The sequence below is a fragment of the Dendrobates tinctorius genome, unplaced genomic scaffold (assembly GCF_039654945.1).
Source record: "Dendrobates tinctorius isolate UK_male_01 unplaced genomic scaffold, ASM3965494v1 ptg000133l, whole genome shotgun sequence".
NCBI classification, from domain to species: domain Eukaryota; kingdom Metazoa; phylum Chordata; class Amphibia; order Anura; family Dendrobatidae; genus Dendrobates; species Dendrobates tinctorius.
Genome location: NW_027361801.1, coordinates 26,126,728 through 26,144,686, shown reverse-complemented (window position 1 = coordinate 26,144,686; position 17,959 = coordinate 26,126,728). Strand labels below are relative to the sequence as shown.

General features: G+C 44.8%; 1 protein-coding gene across 4 annotated transcripts in view; it reads left to right on the top strand.

The window, feature by feature from the left end:
* The window catches only part of MCF2 (MCF.2 cell line derived transforming sequence), a 251,763-nt gene extending 243,148 nt beyond the window's left edge, over nt 1–8,615 (top strand). For all 4 annotated transcript variants that reach the window (XM_073543572.1, XM_073543571.1, XM_073543574.1 and 1 more), the window contains one exon: nt 8,022–8,615. In XM_073543572.1, the coding sequence (XP_073399673.1) occupies nt 8,022–8,062 (41 nt within the window). In that variant the 3' untranslated portion in view covers nt 8,063–8,615. The remainder of the gene's footprint in view (nt 1–8,021) is intronic.
* Nucleotides 8,616–17,959: the final 9,344 nt, after the last annotated feature.

Genomic DNA, 17,959 nt, shown 5'->3' with positions numbered 1-17,959 from the left:
CCCCTCACCCCCCAATCCTGGTATGCATGGTCCCCTCACCCCCCATTCCTGATATGCATGGTCATCTCACCCCCCTTTCCTGGTATGCATGGTCCCCTCACCCCCCAATCCTGGTATGCATGGTCCCCTCACCCCCCATTCCTGATATGCATGGTCCCCTCACCCCCCAATCCTGGTATGCATGGTCCCCTCACCCCCCATTCCTGATATGCATGGTCCCCTCACCCCCTTTTCCTGGTATGCATGGTCCCCTCACCCCCCAATCCTGGTATGCATGGTCCTCTCACCCCTCAATCCTGGTATGCATGGTCCCCTCACCCCCTTTCCTGGTATGCATGGTCCCCTCACCCCCTTTCCTGGTATGCATGGTCCCCTCACCCCCCTTTCCGTGTAGCAGCGACCAATCAGCGTCGCGGCCCTCTGTCCGCGACCAATCAGCAACGCGGTCCTGTAGCTGCGACCAATCACTGCCGCGGCCCTCTAGCATGTAAAAAAAATCATATTAAAAATTTTTAAAAAAAGTTATTCTCACCTTCCGACGGCCTCCTGTCTTCTTTCCACGCGCCCGGCCTCGAGTTCCCAGTAATGCTTTGCTGCTTAGACCGCTGATGGTCTTCTTTCTCGCTCTCGCGAGAGTGACGTCGGTCTTCTTTCTCGCTCTCGCGAGAGTGACGTTGGTCTTCTCTCTCGCTCTTGCGAGAGTGACGTCATCAGCGGTCTAAGCCGCAAAGCATTACTGGGAACGCGAGGCCGGGCGCGTGGAAAGAAGACAGGAGGCCGTCGGAAGGTGAGAATAACCTTTTTTTAAATTTTAATTCTCTTTTTTACAGATTAAGGCCTGCCCGATTGAGCGCTGCGCCCGACTGCGCATGCCGCTGATTGGTCGCGGCCACGGTAGGCGCAGCTTACCGTTTCAAACAGCTGCGCCTGTCGCTGATTGGTTGTGGCCTGGCGGTGGCCTGACGGCCGCGACCGATTGACGGCCCGCGATTTCGGTTACAGACATACATGATAAGGCGTTTATATATATATAGATGTTCAACTGTGTGTACATGTGTATGTGTCCAAGTGTATACCCTGTATGTGTATATCAAAGTGTTTATGTGTGTCATAGTGTGTATATGTGTTTGTGTCGCAGTGTATATATTTGTGTATATGTATCATATTGCGTATATATGTGTGTTACAGTGTATATTTGTTTATGCATTTTTTTAGTGTATACATGTACTACGACAGTATGTATACAGTACTGTATGGTCATGGCTGGAAAACCTCTCCATACAAAATGTCGCTTTCACCAGAGGGTTATTTCAATATAAAATGGCATATATGTACTAGCTGGCAGAATCATATATCACTCCTAAGAGCTTAGTTATTACATCCAGACTCTCCTCCCTCTAAGCTAAGATTACACACATTATACACAGTATCGGTCTCTTGGAGTTTAGTCTGGGTGCAGTTTTAGTTTCTGTGCTTCTCCGCTTTGAAGGTGTGTGCACATGCTGCGGTTTCTGCTGCGGTTCCGCAGCGGTTTTGGCCGCTGCGGATCCGCAGCAGTTTTTGCTGCAGTGTACAGTACCATTATTCACTATGGGAATACAAAACCGCAGTGCAGACGGTGCGGATTTTTCCACACAGTTTTCCTGCGGTTTTGAAACCGCAGAAAGAATTGACATGTCAATTCTTTCTGCGGATTCCTATCTCCACCATTGTGGAGATTGTGAAACCGCAGGGCCAAACCGCAGGCTAATCCGCAGATAAACCGCAGGTCTTTTGACCTGCGGATTTACCTGCGGATTTTACAAAATCCGTGCGGCCAAATTCACACCCCATTCCGCAGCGTGTGCACGTAGCCTAAGGGGAAACCTTGTATCCTGATTAGAAGCCAACGGCACGGACTTGTGTTACGCAACAGATTAAGCCCTTGACCTTGAGGCCTTTATTATAAAGCATAACTGAGTCAGCTGTTAGGAGCTTCTGATCAGGTCTCCATGTCTGCATAGCTTCTATATTCAATAGCCCTCCTTCGTTTCAGTATATAATGGTCTATTCACACTGTATGTGCAGTGACATTTAAAGGGAATCTGCCAGCAGATTTTTAGTCCCCAATGTAAGATAATCACAAAAAAGTACCTGTAATGGTTATTCCTTTAAATTACAAATCCTCCTTTCACTTGTCTTGTAATCTATAGTTTTATGCAAATGAGCTCCCAAGTGCAGGCGCTTGGTCTGGACTAACAGCTCTAGGACCTATTTTTCCTTCCAGTTCCAGTTGTTCCCGCCAGCGATTAACTGGTCACTCTTCTTGGTGATTTGCATCCCCCACCCGTCTTCTCACGCAGGCATCTTCATTCCTGGGCGGTGCATGCACAGTAATGTCCTGATAACTTTGTGAGTGCCGGACTATCCACCAGCACAAGCGACCCACACAACCCTTTTGCACAGTATTATGTCTCTACACAGCCCCTTGCAAAATATGATGTCCCCATACAGCCCTCTTGCACAATATTTTGTCCACATTCAGACGCCTTGCAGAATATTATGTCTTCACACAGCCCTATTGCACAATATTATGACCCCACACAGCCCCCTTGCAAAGTACACTGCTCAAAAAAATAAAGAGAACACTTAAACAACAGAATATAACTCCAAGTAAATCAAACTTCTGTGAAATCAAACTGTCCACTTAGGAAGCAACACTGATTGACAATTAATTTCACATGCTGTTGTGCAAATGGAATAGTCAACAGATGGAAATTATGGAGTTATATTCTGTTGTTTAAGTGTTCCCTTTATTTTTTGAGCAGTGTATTATGTCTCTATACAGTGCTCTTTTACAGTATTAGGTTTCCTCACAGCCCCCTTGCAAAGTATTATGTCTCTGTACAGCGCTCTTGCACAGTATTTGGTCCCTAAACAGCCCCCTTGCACAGTATTATGATCCCACAAGGCCCCCTTGCAAAGTATTATGTCTCTATGAAGCCCTCTTACACAGTATTAGGTCCCCACACAGCTCCCTTGCACAGGATTGTGTTCCTAAACAGCTCTCTTGCACAGTATTATGTTACTACATTTTCCCAAAAAGTACTGTCAATTAAAAAAAATTGAATAAAGTTACTCACCTAACCCTGTTCCGCCTCTGCTCTATTCCGCGCTGTGTAGTGCAGCACAGCTGGCGCAATGTAGTGACGTCATTGCACTTGCCGCACTCTCAGAGTCTCAATGGTGAAAAGGGATGCAGATACCCTTGAAAGAGAGAAGCTAGGTGGAGGGCGGCTGCGTGTTACAGGACACCGGCACCAGAACAGGCAAACGGCTGCATGGGTTTGATTTAGAGTATTTGGTTCCTCAAATATAAGCGATATACTCAGTGCCTCAGTTCTAGTCGGCGAGTGGGATATGTAGCACATTACAGTTGAGTATAACATTTCTAATGGTTCTAAGGTCTATATATGCAGTTGTGGCCAAAAGTATTGACACCCCTGCAATTCTGTCAGATAATACTCAGTTTCTTCCTAAAAATGATTGCAAACACAAATTCTTTGGTATTATCATCTTCATTTAATTTGTCTTAAATGAAAAAACACAAAAAGCATTGTCCTAAAGCCAAATTGGATATAACTCCACACCAAACATAACAAAGAGGGTGGACAAAAGTATTGGCACTGTTTGAAAAATCATGTGATGCTTCTCTAATTTGTGTAATTAACAGCACCTGTAACTTACCTGTGGCACCTAACAGGTGTTGGCAATAACTAAATCACACTTGCAGCCAGTTGACATGGATTAAAGTTGACTCAACCTCTGTCCTGCGTCCTTGTGTGTACCACATTGAGCATGGAGACATAAGACAAATTAAATGAAGATAATAATACCAAAGAATTTGTGTTTGCAATCATTTTCAGGAAGAAGCTGAGTATTATCTGACAGATTTGCAGGGGTGTCAATACTTTTGGCCACAACTGTTGGGCTACTTTCACACATCAGGTTTTCGGCGTCAGGCGCGATCCGGCGTCGTGCCGGAATGCCGGATCCGGCAAATGTTTTGTAAAACCTGATGTGCCGGATCCGGTTTTCTGCCGGATCCGTCTTGTTCTTGACAGACAAAACCGGATCCGTCTCATCCGGTTCATCCGTTTTTCTATCCGTTTTTCGACGGATTACGCCGGATCTGGTTTTTAAAATTGACCCTTGTGGCCTTCCGAACGGGATTGGCTACTGGAAAACTATATATAGCATGTTCCTACAGCCCTTCTTTGACAGGTTGTAGAGGAGAAAGTGCAGGTTGGAGAGAAGAGCAAGTTACTGGCGAAGATGGATGTTGTCATTGGAAATATTACCACTAGAAGTTCTGTGACGGTTTCAGTAATGAGGGACAATTTTGCACTATACTTTATGTCACCTCAAGGCAGAGTACACTGGCAGGATGACAGAGTGTGAAAGATTTGTGCCCTAACCAAACTTGTGTACCTTCTGGACCAACAGTATATACCTTTGCCAACCAAAGTTGGCTATCTTGTCATGGTCTTACTATTTTTAGCTTTAGGCCACAGGTGTGTACCTGGTTGTGTTTTATGCAAAGTATTTCACCTTTTAACAAAAGTTGTGTACATTGTTAGGAAATCACCAACAATAAACACAACTTTTCAGGTGAAATACTTTGCTTCAAACACAACCAGGAACACAACTGTGGCAAAAAGCTAAAATTTACCCACAGTTATATACCTGGTTTTGAATACCTTTTTACCTTTTAAATACCCTGTATTTAACCTTTTTTTTAAACATATTTCGCCGCAGAAAGAAATGACAGACAACCAGTGTAAACAATAATTTAACTTTTATTTAAAATATTTTTTTTTTGTAAACTGTTTTTAAAGTTAAAAAACCTTTTTTAATAAAGGTTTGAAACCAACAGGGCATTTTTATTACAAAACACATCATAAATCTGTGTAGTGTGGGGTGGAAATACTGCTGGAGGGGCTGCGGGACACTTCGACAATGGGAGTGTGGAGAGAGGACTGGGATCGTGGTGGGGAAGGAACAGTTAGAGGTGATGGTGTGGAAAAAGCTACAGAATGGGTGGACATGTGGGAGGCAGAAGAGGTGGTGGGCGGTGGAGTGGAGGGTTGGGCAGGGACTGTAGGAGCAGATGATGTTGATGGAAAGTTGTATGGGGAAGGAGTTTGGTACGGGGAAGGAGTTTGGTATGGGGAAGGAGTTTGGTACGGGGCAGGTTGCTGGAAGTGGGGAGATGTCTGGTACTGGGGAGGTTGCTGGTACTGGTGAGGTTGCTGGTATGTAATAGGAGGGGGAGGATGGAAAGTGGCTGGAGGGGGTGCAGATGTAATAGGAGGGGGAGGATGGAAAGTGGCTGGAGGGGGTGCAGATGTAATAGGAGGGGGAGGATGGAAAGTGGCTGGAGGGGGTGCAGGTGGAGGAACTACAGTGGTGGGAGGTGGAGGTTGGGAGGTAACCTGCTGTAGAGCACCGTGGCACGAATGCATTACATGCATCTGCTGGGTAGGAGATAGTGTTGCCATGCGCTCCACAACAGACCTGAAAAAGGTGTGGTTTGGCGAAGATCTTGCTTCTGAATGCATGGTTTGCAGAAGTGTCTTCACCTCCAGAATGCTGGAGTTGATCTGCTGAAAGCCTGCGGAGATTTGCTCTGACAAGACTTTTAGACAGTTCTGGAAAGATGCATTCAGATGCAAGAACTCTGGCGCATAACTCTTTTCCTGACCCCTCTGCCGCTGCCGCCCAGTACCCGCAGGTGTACTAGAGGTGGCAGGGGCAGAAGGGTGGGGTAAAGGGAAAGCGATCTCCTCACCAGCAGCTTCATGTAATGTCGGCGGCCACGATGCTCCTGTGCTGGTGGATGGGACAGATGGGTCGAATGTGTGGGAAGGCTGGGAAGGTGCAGATGTACCGGGGCGGTCGAAGTGTCCCTCGGTGCCGGTCTCCTCAGGGATCGCCTCAGAAGGGTCCAATCGTGCAGGCTCCCGAGTGCTGCTCACTGTGCTGTGGAATAAAGAGAAAAAAAAACAATTAAAATACTGACATGGTATGGCCCTGGCTGAAAAAAAAAAGTTACATCTAACATTTTTTTTAACATGTGGTGTGTAATATTTACCTTCTAGTGACCATTGTTTCCCGGAGGAACGACAGGGCTTGTGCGTACTTGTACTTGCTCCTGCGTCCTCCAGATCCACTCGGGGCCCGCATCTCTTTATTGAACTCCTTCTTGAAACGATCCCTCACAGACCGCCACCGATTCACAATTCTGTTCCCTGAAACGAGAAAGGAGTGGTTAGTATACAACATCAGTGTTTCACAAACTCCAGTCCTCATGGTCCCCAGGGGTCATGTTTTCAGGATTTCCATAGTAAATAGAAATCCTGAACACATGGTCCGTGGGGACCACAAGGACTGGAGTTCGGGAAACACTGGTTTACATCAAGCAACCGGTATTGTATATACTTACGCTCTTTAATCTTGGCCCGAACATCGAGGTCCTCCCAGCGGCCCACAAGGAGCGAACAGATTTCCTCCCAGAGTCGTCGGGTAACGATAAGGTCAGCGTGGCGGCGGTCAGCCATATTCCAGAGCGGCTCCCTTTCTCTGACAAGATCGATGAGGTGGTCCACATCGAGTCCTCCATCCTCACCGTCAGAGTCGGGAGCAGGCTGTGAAGGCTGTTAAAGAAAAAGACAAAAATAACATAATTAGCCTCCACAAAAGAAATGAAATAAAAAGTGCAAAAAAACAAAGCAAAAATATTTATACTTACACGCTGGTGACCGCCGCGTTGCTGTCGCCGACGACCCTGGGAGGCACTGCGAGGACCTCTTGGCCGAGCACCAGATTGGGAAGACTAGAGAAGAAAACAAAAAATGTTATGTCTTTGGATGTAGGCATTTGTTTGCTGTGTGTGGTCTGCAGAACATTTTCTATGTGTTGTGTGTAGTGTGATGTTGTGTTTCTGCGTTTGATGCAAAAAACTTACCAATTGTGAGCCCACTCCAAGTGTCTGTCCACCCCTTCCTTCTTCTGGGAGCTCCTCTTCATCTTGTGAATCCTGTTTTGAAATAAAAGGCAATGAATAGACATATATTACAGAGATGATGGATTTTGGAAATAAAAACTTACCGTCAAACGCTGACGATGCGAGGGAGGGCTCCCAGAAGATGATGTGCTGTCTTCCTGGTGGCCACACTCCATGCCTGTGGGTGGTGTTCCAGCTGCTGCCATTGCTGCTGCTGCTGCATCTATTGGGCGGCTGTTGAATAAAGAGAAACAAAGGGCCAATGAATATCTTGATATTCAATAGCCCTAGTTTGGAGGAATGGGGGATTTGATAATTACCGTCTCTCATCTGCTGCTGGCCTCCCCTCCTCAGCATGTTCCATTTGCTGCTCCATTTGGGGTGGTGGTGGTGCTGATGGTGCTGCAGTGGTCTCCTGCCTTCTCCTGCTGCGCTTGGTTGCTTTCTTGGGTGGCATGTTGGGTGTGGCTGTGGGTCCCACTGTCTTGCTTTTATATATGTCTTGTGGGCAGAGCTACTGAGCATGCTCAGACCAAAAAAAACGGATCCGGCTTTCGCCGGATCAGGCGCATTGCGGCGCTCATAGGCTTTCATTGTGTGAAAAAGCCGGACGCGCTGGATCCGGCGTGTCCGGCTTTTTTGCCGGAGACAAAAAACGTTACAGTAGCCGTTTTTTCCAGACGCCAGATCGCGACACATTGCCGGATCCGGCGAAAACCGGATGAAACGCATGGCCATCCGGCGCGATCCGGCGCAAATGCAAGTCAATGGGGGGGAAACCGGATCCGGCATTGCATTTCGCCGGATCCGGTTTCTGTCAAAAGCGCCGGATCGCGCCTGACGGCGAAAACCTGATGTGTGAAAGAGGCCTAAAGTAGATAATATCACTATGGGCAGATCAGTGGGTCAAGTGATGAAGATTGTAATGGTAGACTAACCAGTACGCACCTTTCACCTTTGATCCTTTTTTTTCCAGACGCTGCTTTGTGTAGCACAAGGAAGTTGAGCTCACCGTGAAGCACCCGGCGACTAAGACTACAGCTTTGACTCATGGATGTTGCTGGAGCAATGTTGTCAGATGCACTGTTACATGTTAATATCGCATCCAATCTTATCCTGCAACATTGTCTGTGACCATCCTCTACAGCTCAGACACCTTTTTTCACGTGCAAAGGACACTTTTAAGAACCTCATTTTGTAAAAGGTTGTTGTACATTGGAAAATTCCATTTTTACCATGCTCCTTAGTATCATCATTACCTTATTTTTCATCGTGGCTAATGAAATGTTTTTAACTTAATGTAAATATGGAATTGCTGACATTTGTAGAAAATCCATTCCAAGCTTTATACATGTTTTACCGTTTTCGAGTAAAACGTCTGCACTTTATTCACCTTGGCTTTACGTGTCTTGATGAGGCTTCTCATGGAGGCTGCAGCTTGAAGTTGGCCTTCTTTCTATGGACTGGACTGGTTGATCTTGAACATTTGACATTGTTGCCACTACCTGCTTTATGGTGTAATGTGACAAACTGCAATAAAGAATCTTGTTCTTCCCTAACAAAAAACAAATGAAGCAGTAATCGCTTGGTTCTGTATGCGGAGAATTGATAGAATGTCATACGGCTCTTGCTGTTAAGAACATCATCCACCAAATGGAGGAGAAAGTATTCTGGTCATTCTCACAATATTTAACAATTTTTCCATTTAACGCTTTCTTTTACAGATTAAGTGACACTTAAACTATTGATCTCAGTATTATCCTGGTGCTCTGATTGCATTGAGGCATATATGTTCAACTTTCTTAAGGGTGCTGAAATTCTTCTTGTGTTTTTCTGGAGGACAACCAGGCCATAGTACTCCTAACATAGTAGCGAGACCATTCACAAATAAAGATGCCCAATCCTTCTTTCCACACGATCATCTGTTGAAGGAAGTCCCCATACACATGAAATAGTTATCAGGTGAACTGATCTGATTTTACTCATGTCTATGGAAACCTTTAGGATATGTGCACATGGCATGGTTTACATGCCAAGGTACCCGCATCATTTTTGAAGCAGAAGATTTTTTTCTTCTTTGACAGTTTTTGCATTGTGAGAAATGGATGCCCGGTAAAAAGTCATGCACCTGATTGCGATCAGGCTGTTCGTTTTTTGCTTCCATCCTTTTTGCACACACCCTATATTAGATATTGAATTTATTCCATTTGCTCTACCATTATCACAGTTCTATATTATACTCATTCCACAAACTGAACATCCTCTAATTTTGGATCTAATATCAGTTTATATTTTCATTCACTGTTGTTCCTTTTTTGTTTTTTGGCTTTTTAATTTTTTTTTCAGATTGGGGAAATTACATTGTGCGCATTACACAACAACTAATCTTTTTTTTTTCTCTTTTGGTCTATTATTATTATTTATATAGCACTGTTGATTCCATGGTGCTGTACATGAGAAGGGGTTACATACAAATTACAGATATCACTTACAGTAAACAAACTTACAATCACATACTGATACAGAGGTGAGAGAGGACCCTGCCCTTGCGGGCTTACATTATACAGGATGGTGGGGAAGGAGACAGTAGGTTGGGGGGTTGCAGCAGCTCCAGTGATGGTGAGGTGGTAGCTCCCGTAGTGGTGAGGAGGCAGCGGGGATCAATGCAGGCTGTAGGCTTTCCTGAAGAGATGAGTTTTTAGGTTCCGTCTGATGGATACGGGTGTGGTTGATAGCCGGACGTGTTGGGGCAAAGAATTCCAGAGGATGGGGGCTATTTGGGAGAAGTCTTGGAGGCGGTTGGGTGAGGAGCGAATAAGTCTGGAGGAGAGAAGGAGGTCTTGGGAGGTTCGGAGATTACGTGAGGGAAGATATCGGGAGATCAGTTCAGAGATATATGGAGGAGACAGGTTATAGATGGCCTTATAGGTCAGTATTAATAATTTGAATTGGATACGCTGAGGGAGTGGGAGCTTTATTAGTCGGGCAGCAGAGTTAAGGATGAACTGGAGAGGTGCAAGGGTGTTAGCAGGGAGGCCACAAAAAAGGCTGTTGCAGTAGTTGAGACGGGAGATGATGAGGGCATGCACAAGCATTTTAGTAGAGTGAGGGTTGAGGAAGGGACGGATTCTGGAAACATTTTTGAGTTGGAGGCGGCAGGAGGTGGAGAGAGTTTGGATGTGCAGTTTGAAGTACAGGTCAGAGTCAAGGGTTACTCCAAGGCAGCGGACCTCTGGTACGGGCGAAAACGTGATGTCGTCAATTGTTATAGATAGGTCAGGTAAGGAAGATCTGTGAGATGGGGGAAAGATGATCAGTTCAGATTTGTCCACATTCAGTTTGAGGAAGCGGGAGGAGAAGGAGGATATGGCTGATAGACACTCCGGGATTTTGGAGAGCAGAGAAGTGACGTCTGGACCAGAGAGGTAGATCTGAGAATCATCGGCATAAAGGTGGTACTGGAATCCGAGGGACTTTATGAGTTGCTCCAGGCCAAGTGTATAGATTGAGAAGAGTAGGGGTCATAGAATAGAGCCTTGGGGCACTCCAACAGAGATAGGGTGGGATGAGGAGGTAGTATGGGAGTGGGAGACGCTGAATGTGCGATTGGAGAGGTATGAGGAGATCAAGGATAGGGCAAGGTCTTTGATGCCAAAGGAGGAGAGGATCTGCAGTAGGAGGCAGTGGTCAACTGTGTCGAAGGCAGAGGACAGGTCTAGGAGCAGGAGTATAGAGTATTGTCCGTTCGCTTTGGCTGTAAGTAGGTTGCTAGTAATTTTGGTCAAGGCTGTCTCAGTGGAGTGATGGAGGCGGAAATCAGATTGTAGATTGTCAAAGAGCAGGTTAGATGAGAGATGGGAGGAAAGTTCAGCGTGGACGTGCTGCTCCAGGAGTTTGGAAGCGAATGGGAGCAGTGATATTGGGCAATAGCTGGACATAGCGGTTGGGTTGAGGGTTGGCTTTTTGAGGATAGGCGTGATTGTGGCATGTTTGAAAGCAGAAGGGAAGGTACAGGAAGTTAGTGATAGTTTGAAGAGGTGGGTTAGAGATGGGATAAAAGTGTTGGCGAGGTAGGGGAGGAGATGGGATGGGGTCGAGTGCACAAGTGGTGAGGTGTGATTTGGAAAGAAGATGAGTTCCCCTTCAGTGATGTTGGATAAGGAGGTTATAGAGTTTGGGCATTGGTCTGGTATACAAAGGGGTTGTGGTGGTTGAATAATAAAGACTTGCCTTGTTTGGTCTATCTTGTTTTTGAAGTGTGTGACGAAATCCTCAGCAGAGATTAGGGAAGTTGGAGGGGGCAGTGGTGGGCGGAGGAGGGAGTTAAAAGTATTGAACAACTGTTTAGGGTTGTGGAATAAGGAAGATACAAGGGATGTAAAGAAGGCCTGTTTAGCAGAGGTGAGAGCTGATTTGAATGCAAGTGTTGCTTGTTTGAGTGCAGTGAAGTCGTCTTGTGAATGCATTTTCTTCCAGCACCTTTCAGCAATTCTGGATGCTTGCCGAAGCTTTTTAGTGGTGTTATTGTGCCAGGGTTGTCTATCGATTCATTGCACTCTGTTATGCATGACAGGGGCGACCGAGTCGATCGCTGATGCAAGAGTGGCACTGTAGAAACTAGTGGCAGTGTCTGTGTCGTGGAGTGAAGATATGGAGGGCAGTGGTAGGATAGAGTCAGAGAGTGTGTGAGTGTCTAGATGTGCAAGGTTTCTGCGGGAGTGTGCGTGTTGCTAGACATGGGTGACAGGTGAGGAGGACAGGGATTAGAAAGAGAGTAGATGGTGGTCAGATAGAGGGGGGGTTGTGAAGTTAGATAGGGAGTGAAGACCAGGTCTAGTGTGTGTCCATCTGTGAGTGGCTGAGGAGGACCACTGAGTAAGTCCAAAGGATGAAGTAAGGGACAGGAGTTTGGCAGCTGCCGACTGGTGGTTGTCAATGGGGATGTTGAAGTCACCCATGATGATGGTGGGAATGTCAGCAGAGAGAAAGTAATGGAGCCAGGCAGAGAATTGGTCGATGAATGCAGTGGTTGGGCCTGGAGGTCGGTATATGACAGCCATTTGGAGGTTGTAGGGATAGTAAATGCGGACAGAGTGGACTTCAAAAGAGGGGAGGACAAGGGGGGGAAGAGGTGGGATTGGGTTGAAGGTGCAGTTGGAAGAAAGGAGAAAGCCCACTCCTGCACCATGTCTGTTGCCAGGGTGAGGAGTGTGGGTAAAGTGGAGGCCACCATAGCATAATGCAGCAGGGGAGGCGGTGTCAGCCATGTTTCAGTGAGGCCAAGGAAGGAAAATTGCGAGAGGTATAGAGGTCGTGAATCACATGGAGTTTATTGCATGCGGAGCGGGCATTCCAGAGTGATCGAGAGAGAGGGAGCAGGGTGGTGGGCATCAAGGGTAAGGATTTGAGGATGGAAAGATTTTGGGTCTTTATATTGGGTTGTGAGCGATAGGAGGGGGTAATAATGGAAGGTGTGAGCTGTGGGGGTCCAGGATTGGGAGATATGTTGCCAGCAGTGAGAAGCAGAGAGAGGCAGAGCAGGGAAGAGAAGGAGAGTGGGCGATTTGTTTTGTGTGTTATTAGGAGCGATCTGAGGTTGAGGAGCAGGTCAGTGGAGGAGGTCAGGTGGGGGGGCAAGAGGGAAGGAGAGATTATTACTTGGTTAGAGGGTGCTGGGGTCTGTGGATAGTGAAGGAGAGTCAGGAGTAATGGAGGCCAAACAATTAGAGCATATGTCAGCATGGTAAGAGTAAGTGTGGAGCTAAGAGAAAGAAATTTAGTTTATTGAAACACAGAGGTTTGTCGTACCTTCTGTTCACTTCTGGCTCATTTCTGGCATATTTCTATTGTTATCCTTAAAAAGACATCCTTAAAATAGACAGACCAATGTCTCTGAATTTATAACAGCTCAAATGCATATCAATCAAGCCAGGTGTGATCAGGAGGGAGGGGCAGCAGGGAGACTGGTCACACACACAGGAGGGGATTAATTAGAAGTCAGGAAGGAGAAAAAACAAACAAACAACCAGATCCAAAAGGACAGATAAAGCATTGGTAGCAGACAGATACAGGGATGATTGGGGTTCAGGAAAGATGGGTGATGATGGTATTGCAGCCAGGGGACATACCATTGATAGCAGACAGATACAGGGGTGATTGGGGTTCAGGAAAGATGGGTGATGATGGTTTTGCAGCCAGGGGACATACCATTGATAGCAGACAGATACAGGAGTAATTGGGGTTCAGGAAAGATGGTTGATGATGGTATTGCAGCCAGGGAACAGATTTTCAGCAATATACTTATATGCATCTTTTCAGCCTCTTATTTACATGCAGTGTACTTGTGCAGAGGACATTCATAGCGCAAAGGTATATGCCTTTTTACGGTGTATCCATTTCTCAAAACTCGGCACACGGTTGACAGGTGTGTGCGATACTTTCTGCAGCATTGTATCCCCCCCCAAAATTAAGTGCAGGGGTGTCCGTTCATATTTATTTATTCATTCAGTTTTTGCATTGTTTTAGTAGCAAGTCCATATATAAGATATCCTCATTTTTCACAGTCTTCTACTAGGCATTGCTCCTACTGGTCAGTTTCCTACTCCACACTGATGAGGGGCAATACCCCGAAACAGCTGCCTGTGGATGGATACCATGTTTTGGCATAGGTGGTTTCCTTCATTGGAGACTGCCCTTCCCGTGGTTGTTCCTTCCCGGGGAAAGACCTGGCTAGTCATTGCTTGCGTTCAGAAACATGTGATGGTGTCTCTGCGGCTTGTGTTTTGCATGTTTTTACATATTTCCCATAAGGGATGGGTGCATTGCTCTAGAATCACTGCGTTGAGAAACGTGATGGTGTTTCCCCAGTGTTGGATGTTGATCTCCATGAGTTCATTCATCCTCATTTTTCACATATATAAGATATTGGCGGCTTCCAAGTGTCTGCTGCCTAAAGAAAGGTCTGGTCACTTAGCTGTTTCACGGTTTCCAAGCCCATAGCAGTTAAAGAAAAGTTAAAAAAGGCCACGCATGAACTCCTTAGGCCTGGGTATGTGCATACAATGTATTTTTCAGCTGGATTCTGCCTAGAACACACCTGAAAAAGTGTGAAAATAAGCGCCAAAGAGAATGACTATGTACAGCAATGTCAAAATAACTTGCTGTGCACGTTTGTCTTTTCTCACTTATTTTAACTGTTTCTGGCTTCAAAACCCATGAATAACCTGTCCAGTCATTCTATATGAAATGTGACAAATAAAAGCAGCAGCAAAGCCATATCAAGAATGGTGCAGAATGGCTTGAAAGCAGACACTTCAGAAGAAACACTGCCGGCATTTTCTGTCTTCTGTTTAAAAAATGATGCGAGTACTCCAGTGTCTAAAAGACACCAAGTGCACATACCCTAAAGTTTCCCATACATGAGAGTAAAGTCCAACATGATGGTTATGTTATGTGTCCAACAGACGATGAGGGAAAGGAGGATCAGACAGGTTGAATTTCAACACCTGAGCGTTTTGATCTCAGGAAAGATAAACCATCTCCTACAATTTATGAAAGCAACTACCATCTCCCGATTGAAACATGTGAACCCTTGGCCAAGAAAGGAGGGGGGCGGGGTAGGAAAATTTGTTTATTTGGTCTACAGCTATTATGTGAGCTCAGCGCTTTATAGAGCCCAGATGTTATGGGGGCAGCAAGCAATGTGTGATCTGAGGTTTAATATATCTATTTTATTATTTACGCTTCGCTTATACAGTGCCATCATATTCTGCAGCACTTAACAGACACCATCGCTGTCCCCTTTGGGGTTCATAATCTAAGTTCCCTATCAGTATGTTTTTGGAGGAAACTGGAGAACCCAGAGGAAACCAATACAAACACCCGAAGAACCTACAAACTCCGTTCAGATGTTGCCCTTGGTGGGACTTGAACCCAGGACCCCCAGCACTGCAAGGCTGCAGTGCTAACCACTGAGCCACCATATGATGTAGTTATTATTAACTTATTTATGATTATAAGGCCACGTGGACATGTTATTTTTTATCTCAGTATCTGTAATCCAAAACCAGGAGTGGATGAAAAATGCAGAAGCGGTGACGTGTTTCTATTATAATTTTCCTCTGACTGTCCCGCTCCTGGTTTTGACTTACAAATATTGAGGTGATATACTGACCAAATACTCAATGTGTGCACGTGGCTTTAGGAGCTGAGGGAAAGGGCAACAGGTAAATGAGTTAATATAACAAGGCGAGTAGAAGTCTTTGAACTTTACTTTGTAAAGGTGTCACGGGTGTGTCAGGTGTGACAGACAATCATCCTGGATCTGGCTGTAGAAGGTATTTGCATTTAACTCAAGCAACTTCTTGATTTTTGCATCTCTGTTATGGAGCGATATCCTCTCTCTAGGACCCAATAGTTACCTCCACATTCTGCTGCTGATCATACACCTGTGCTGAAAGTTTAAATACATTCAATTGCTGCAGCATGATGCGGGTGTTAGCTCATACTTGCCTCAGTGTTGTTGGAAGTTATAGTAGTCAGTTAGTGTCTTTCCCTGAGAATCCTTGTAGGATTGCTGGCTTGACATCTTAGTTGTCTTCTCAAGCTAAGTGTTTTCCCCCCATTCGTTTTCCCTCTCTGTGTTTAGTTTTAGCGGGGACTGACTAGTGCTCCTTCTGGCCGCTCCCTATGTAAGACCTATCGCTAGGGTCAGGCAGGGATTAGGCTCCTGCTCGGCGATAGGTGCAGAACCTATAAAGGGATGTTTAGGGCAGACAGGGTGATTTTAGATCTGCCTAACTGTCTCTACTCCTCTCTTACCTAGTGTATGAGCTCCCCCTTCCCTCTTCCCATTGTTGTGCACATACTTATCCTTTACCCAGCATGACAAAAAGGTACCAAAAAATCCTTTTTGCTAGATCAGTCCTCTACCAATAATTTTGGCCTACTGCTGGGACCTAGTGATCTGCTGCAATCTGTGGGAAAGCTGTTTTCTTGCAATGCCTCAACAGGAGAAATGAGGAAATTCACAGCCACTACTGAGATCATATTGCTGCCCATGTAACACAAGGGTGTGTGGGGTCCTCCAACAAGAGAGACATTGTCCACTTTGATAATAGATGAGTATCCTGGATCAGTGATCCCTATAAATGAACTTAGAATTCCCTAAAATAGTATTTAAAATTGAATTTTCTAACATAGGAACATAGGCAGCTCCTAAACCTGGCAATGGATGTAGTACTGTATATAGTAGAAAGCAGATGATAATAAACTGCTTATAAGTACATATATAAAACTCTGGCAATGGTGAAATACTCTAACCAATTTGATAATCTACTAAAGATTTAGGATCGATATGTTGTGTTACACAATGAATTATTGATTACAATGTATCAGATCGGTAATTACATGTCACAGTTGCAATGATTGTAATTAAAAGCGCTAATTATTGGTTGTGCCCTTCTACAATTATATGTGGCCATTTATGGGATTGACAAAACTACTCTGGATATATTTTGGTTTATTTCCTATTTAGCACATTTTTTAAATTTGGAGTATAAACCTCATAAATCAGATCAGCAGCCGTTCCTTCAATAGGCTCAAATTCAGTTTTAAGAAGACTATATTTCTGTAATTTATTTAAGCAGCATAAGAATAGATGACATGGTCACTAATATATAGAGGTTGTATTTTGTCAAACTGGGAACATAATCTTCTTGAGTTTTATCTCATTGTGAACAAATACATGGAAATATCAGTTATTTCCTTAGAGGCATTGCGTGAAAAAGACGAAACATAGTCAAATGTAAGTTGTATTATCTATGATACTGTTCTAGAAAATCATCTGAATAGGTCGATATAGAATTTTATGTAACAACTCTAAAGTACGCCGTGTTCAATGATAGACCACGGATTTATGCAATTTCTTGAAAAATGAAAGTTAACGGTTCTAACAATCAGACTTGATAGAAAATAGAAAATGGCCTGTTTTGATCAGTGACATGACAAACTCATTTTTCAGCGATTATTTTGGAGCCTTGTAGGATGTAAATATGTATCACATACAATATTATATAAACAAGATTTTATACTCTTTCCTCCCCCTCTCGTTTAAATTAATTAAAGCATATGGAAAGATGAAACCCATTTTGTTTCATTTAGGTGTTACAGTAATTTAGATTATTACACGTTCAGGACCTTCAGAAAAGTTAAACCAGGGCTCATTCAGACGTCCGCTATTTCACATACAAATTCTATCTGCGTTTTTCACTGTTAGGCTGGGATCACACATGCGAGAAACTCGGACGAGTCTCGCATGTTAATACCCGACACTGCCGCCGGCACTCAGGAGCGGAGCGTATGGCTGCATGTATTGCTATGCGGCCGCACGCTCCTGTCCGAGTACGGGCGGCGTGCCGGGTATTAACATGCAAGACTCGTCCAAGTTTCTCGCATGTGTGATCCCGGCCTTAGACTATACTTGGTACGAATTCTATGGGGCTGTTCACATGCACACATTTGTTTGCTGACCGATTGGTCAGTGCAAAATCAGAGAGATGTGTCCAATATTGATCTGAATGTTGGATCAAAATAGGCAATGCAAGTCTGTGGGGCTGGTCAGCACAAGGATGCCATTGTTGTACTTTCTGGTGTTCACAGACTGCTAGATAGAAGGTGGAGAAACCTCATCCAACAAAAGTTCAAACCAAACTCAGATGAAAGTCTAATGACAAGAATGAAAATCCAATGAAACTGAACAAAATTACTGATGAAACGTCGTTCAATTTTCTCATATGTGAAAACAATCTTCTGAATGGACTATTCATGGATGATGCATTCAATGGACATGATGCTAGACGTGGTGTACCATCTTAGAAAACTTCATAGAGTACTGATCATTATGCAAACCACCTA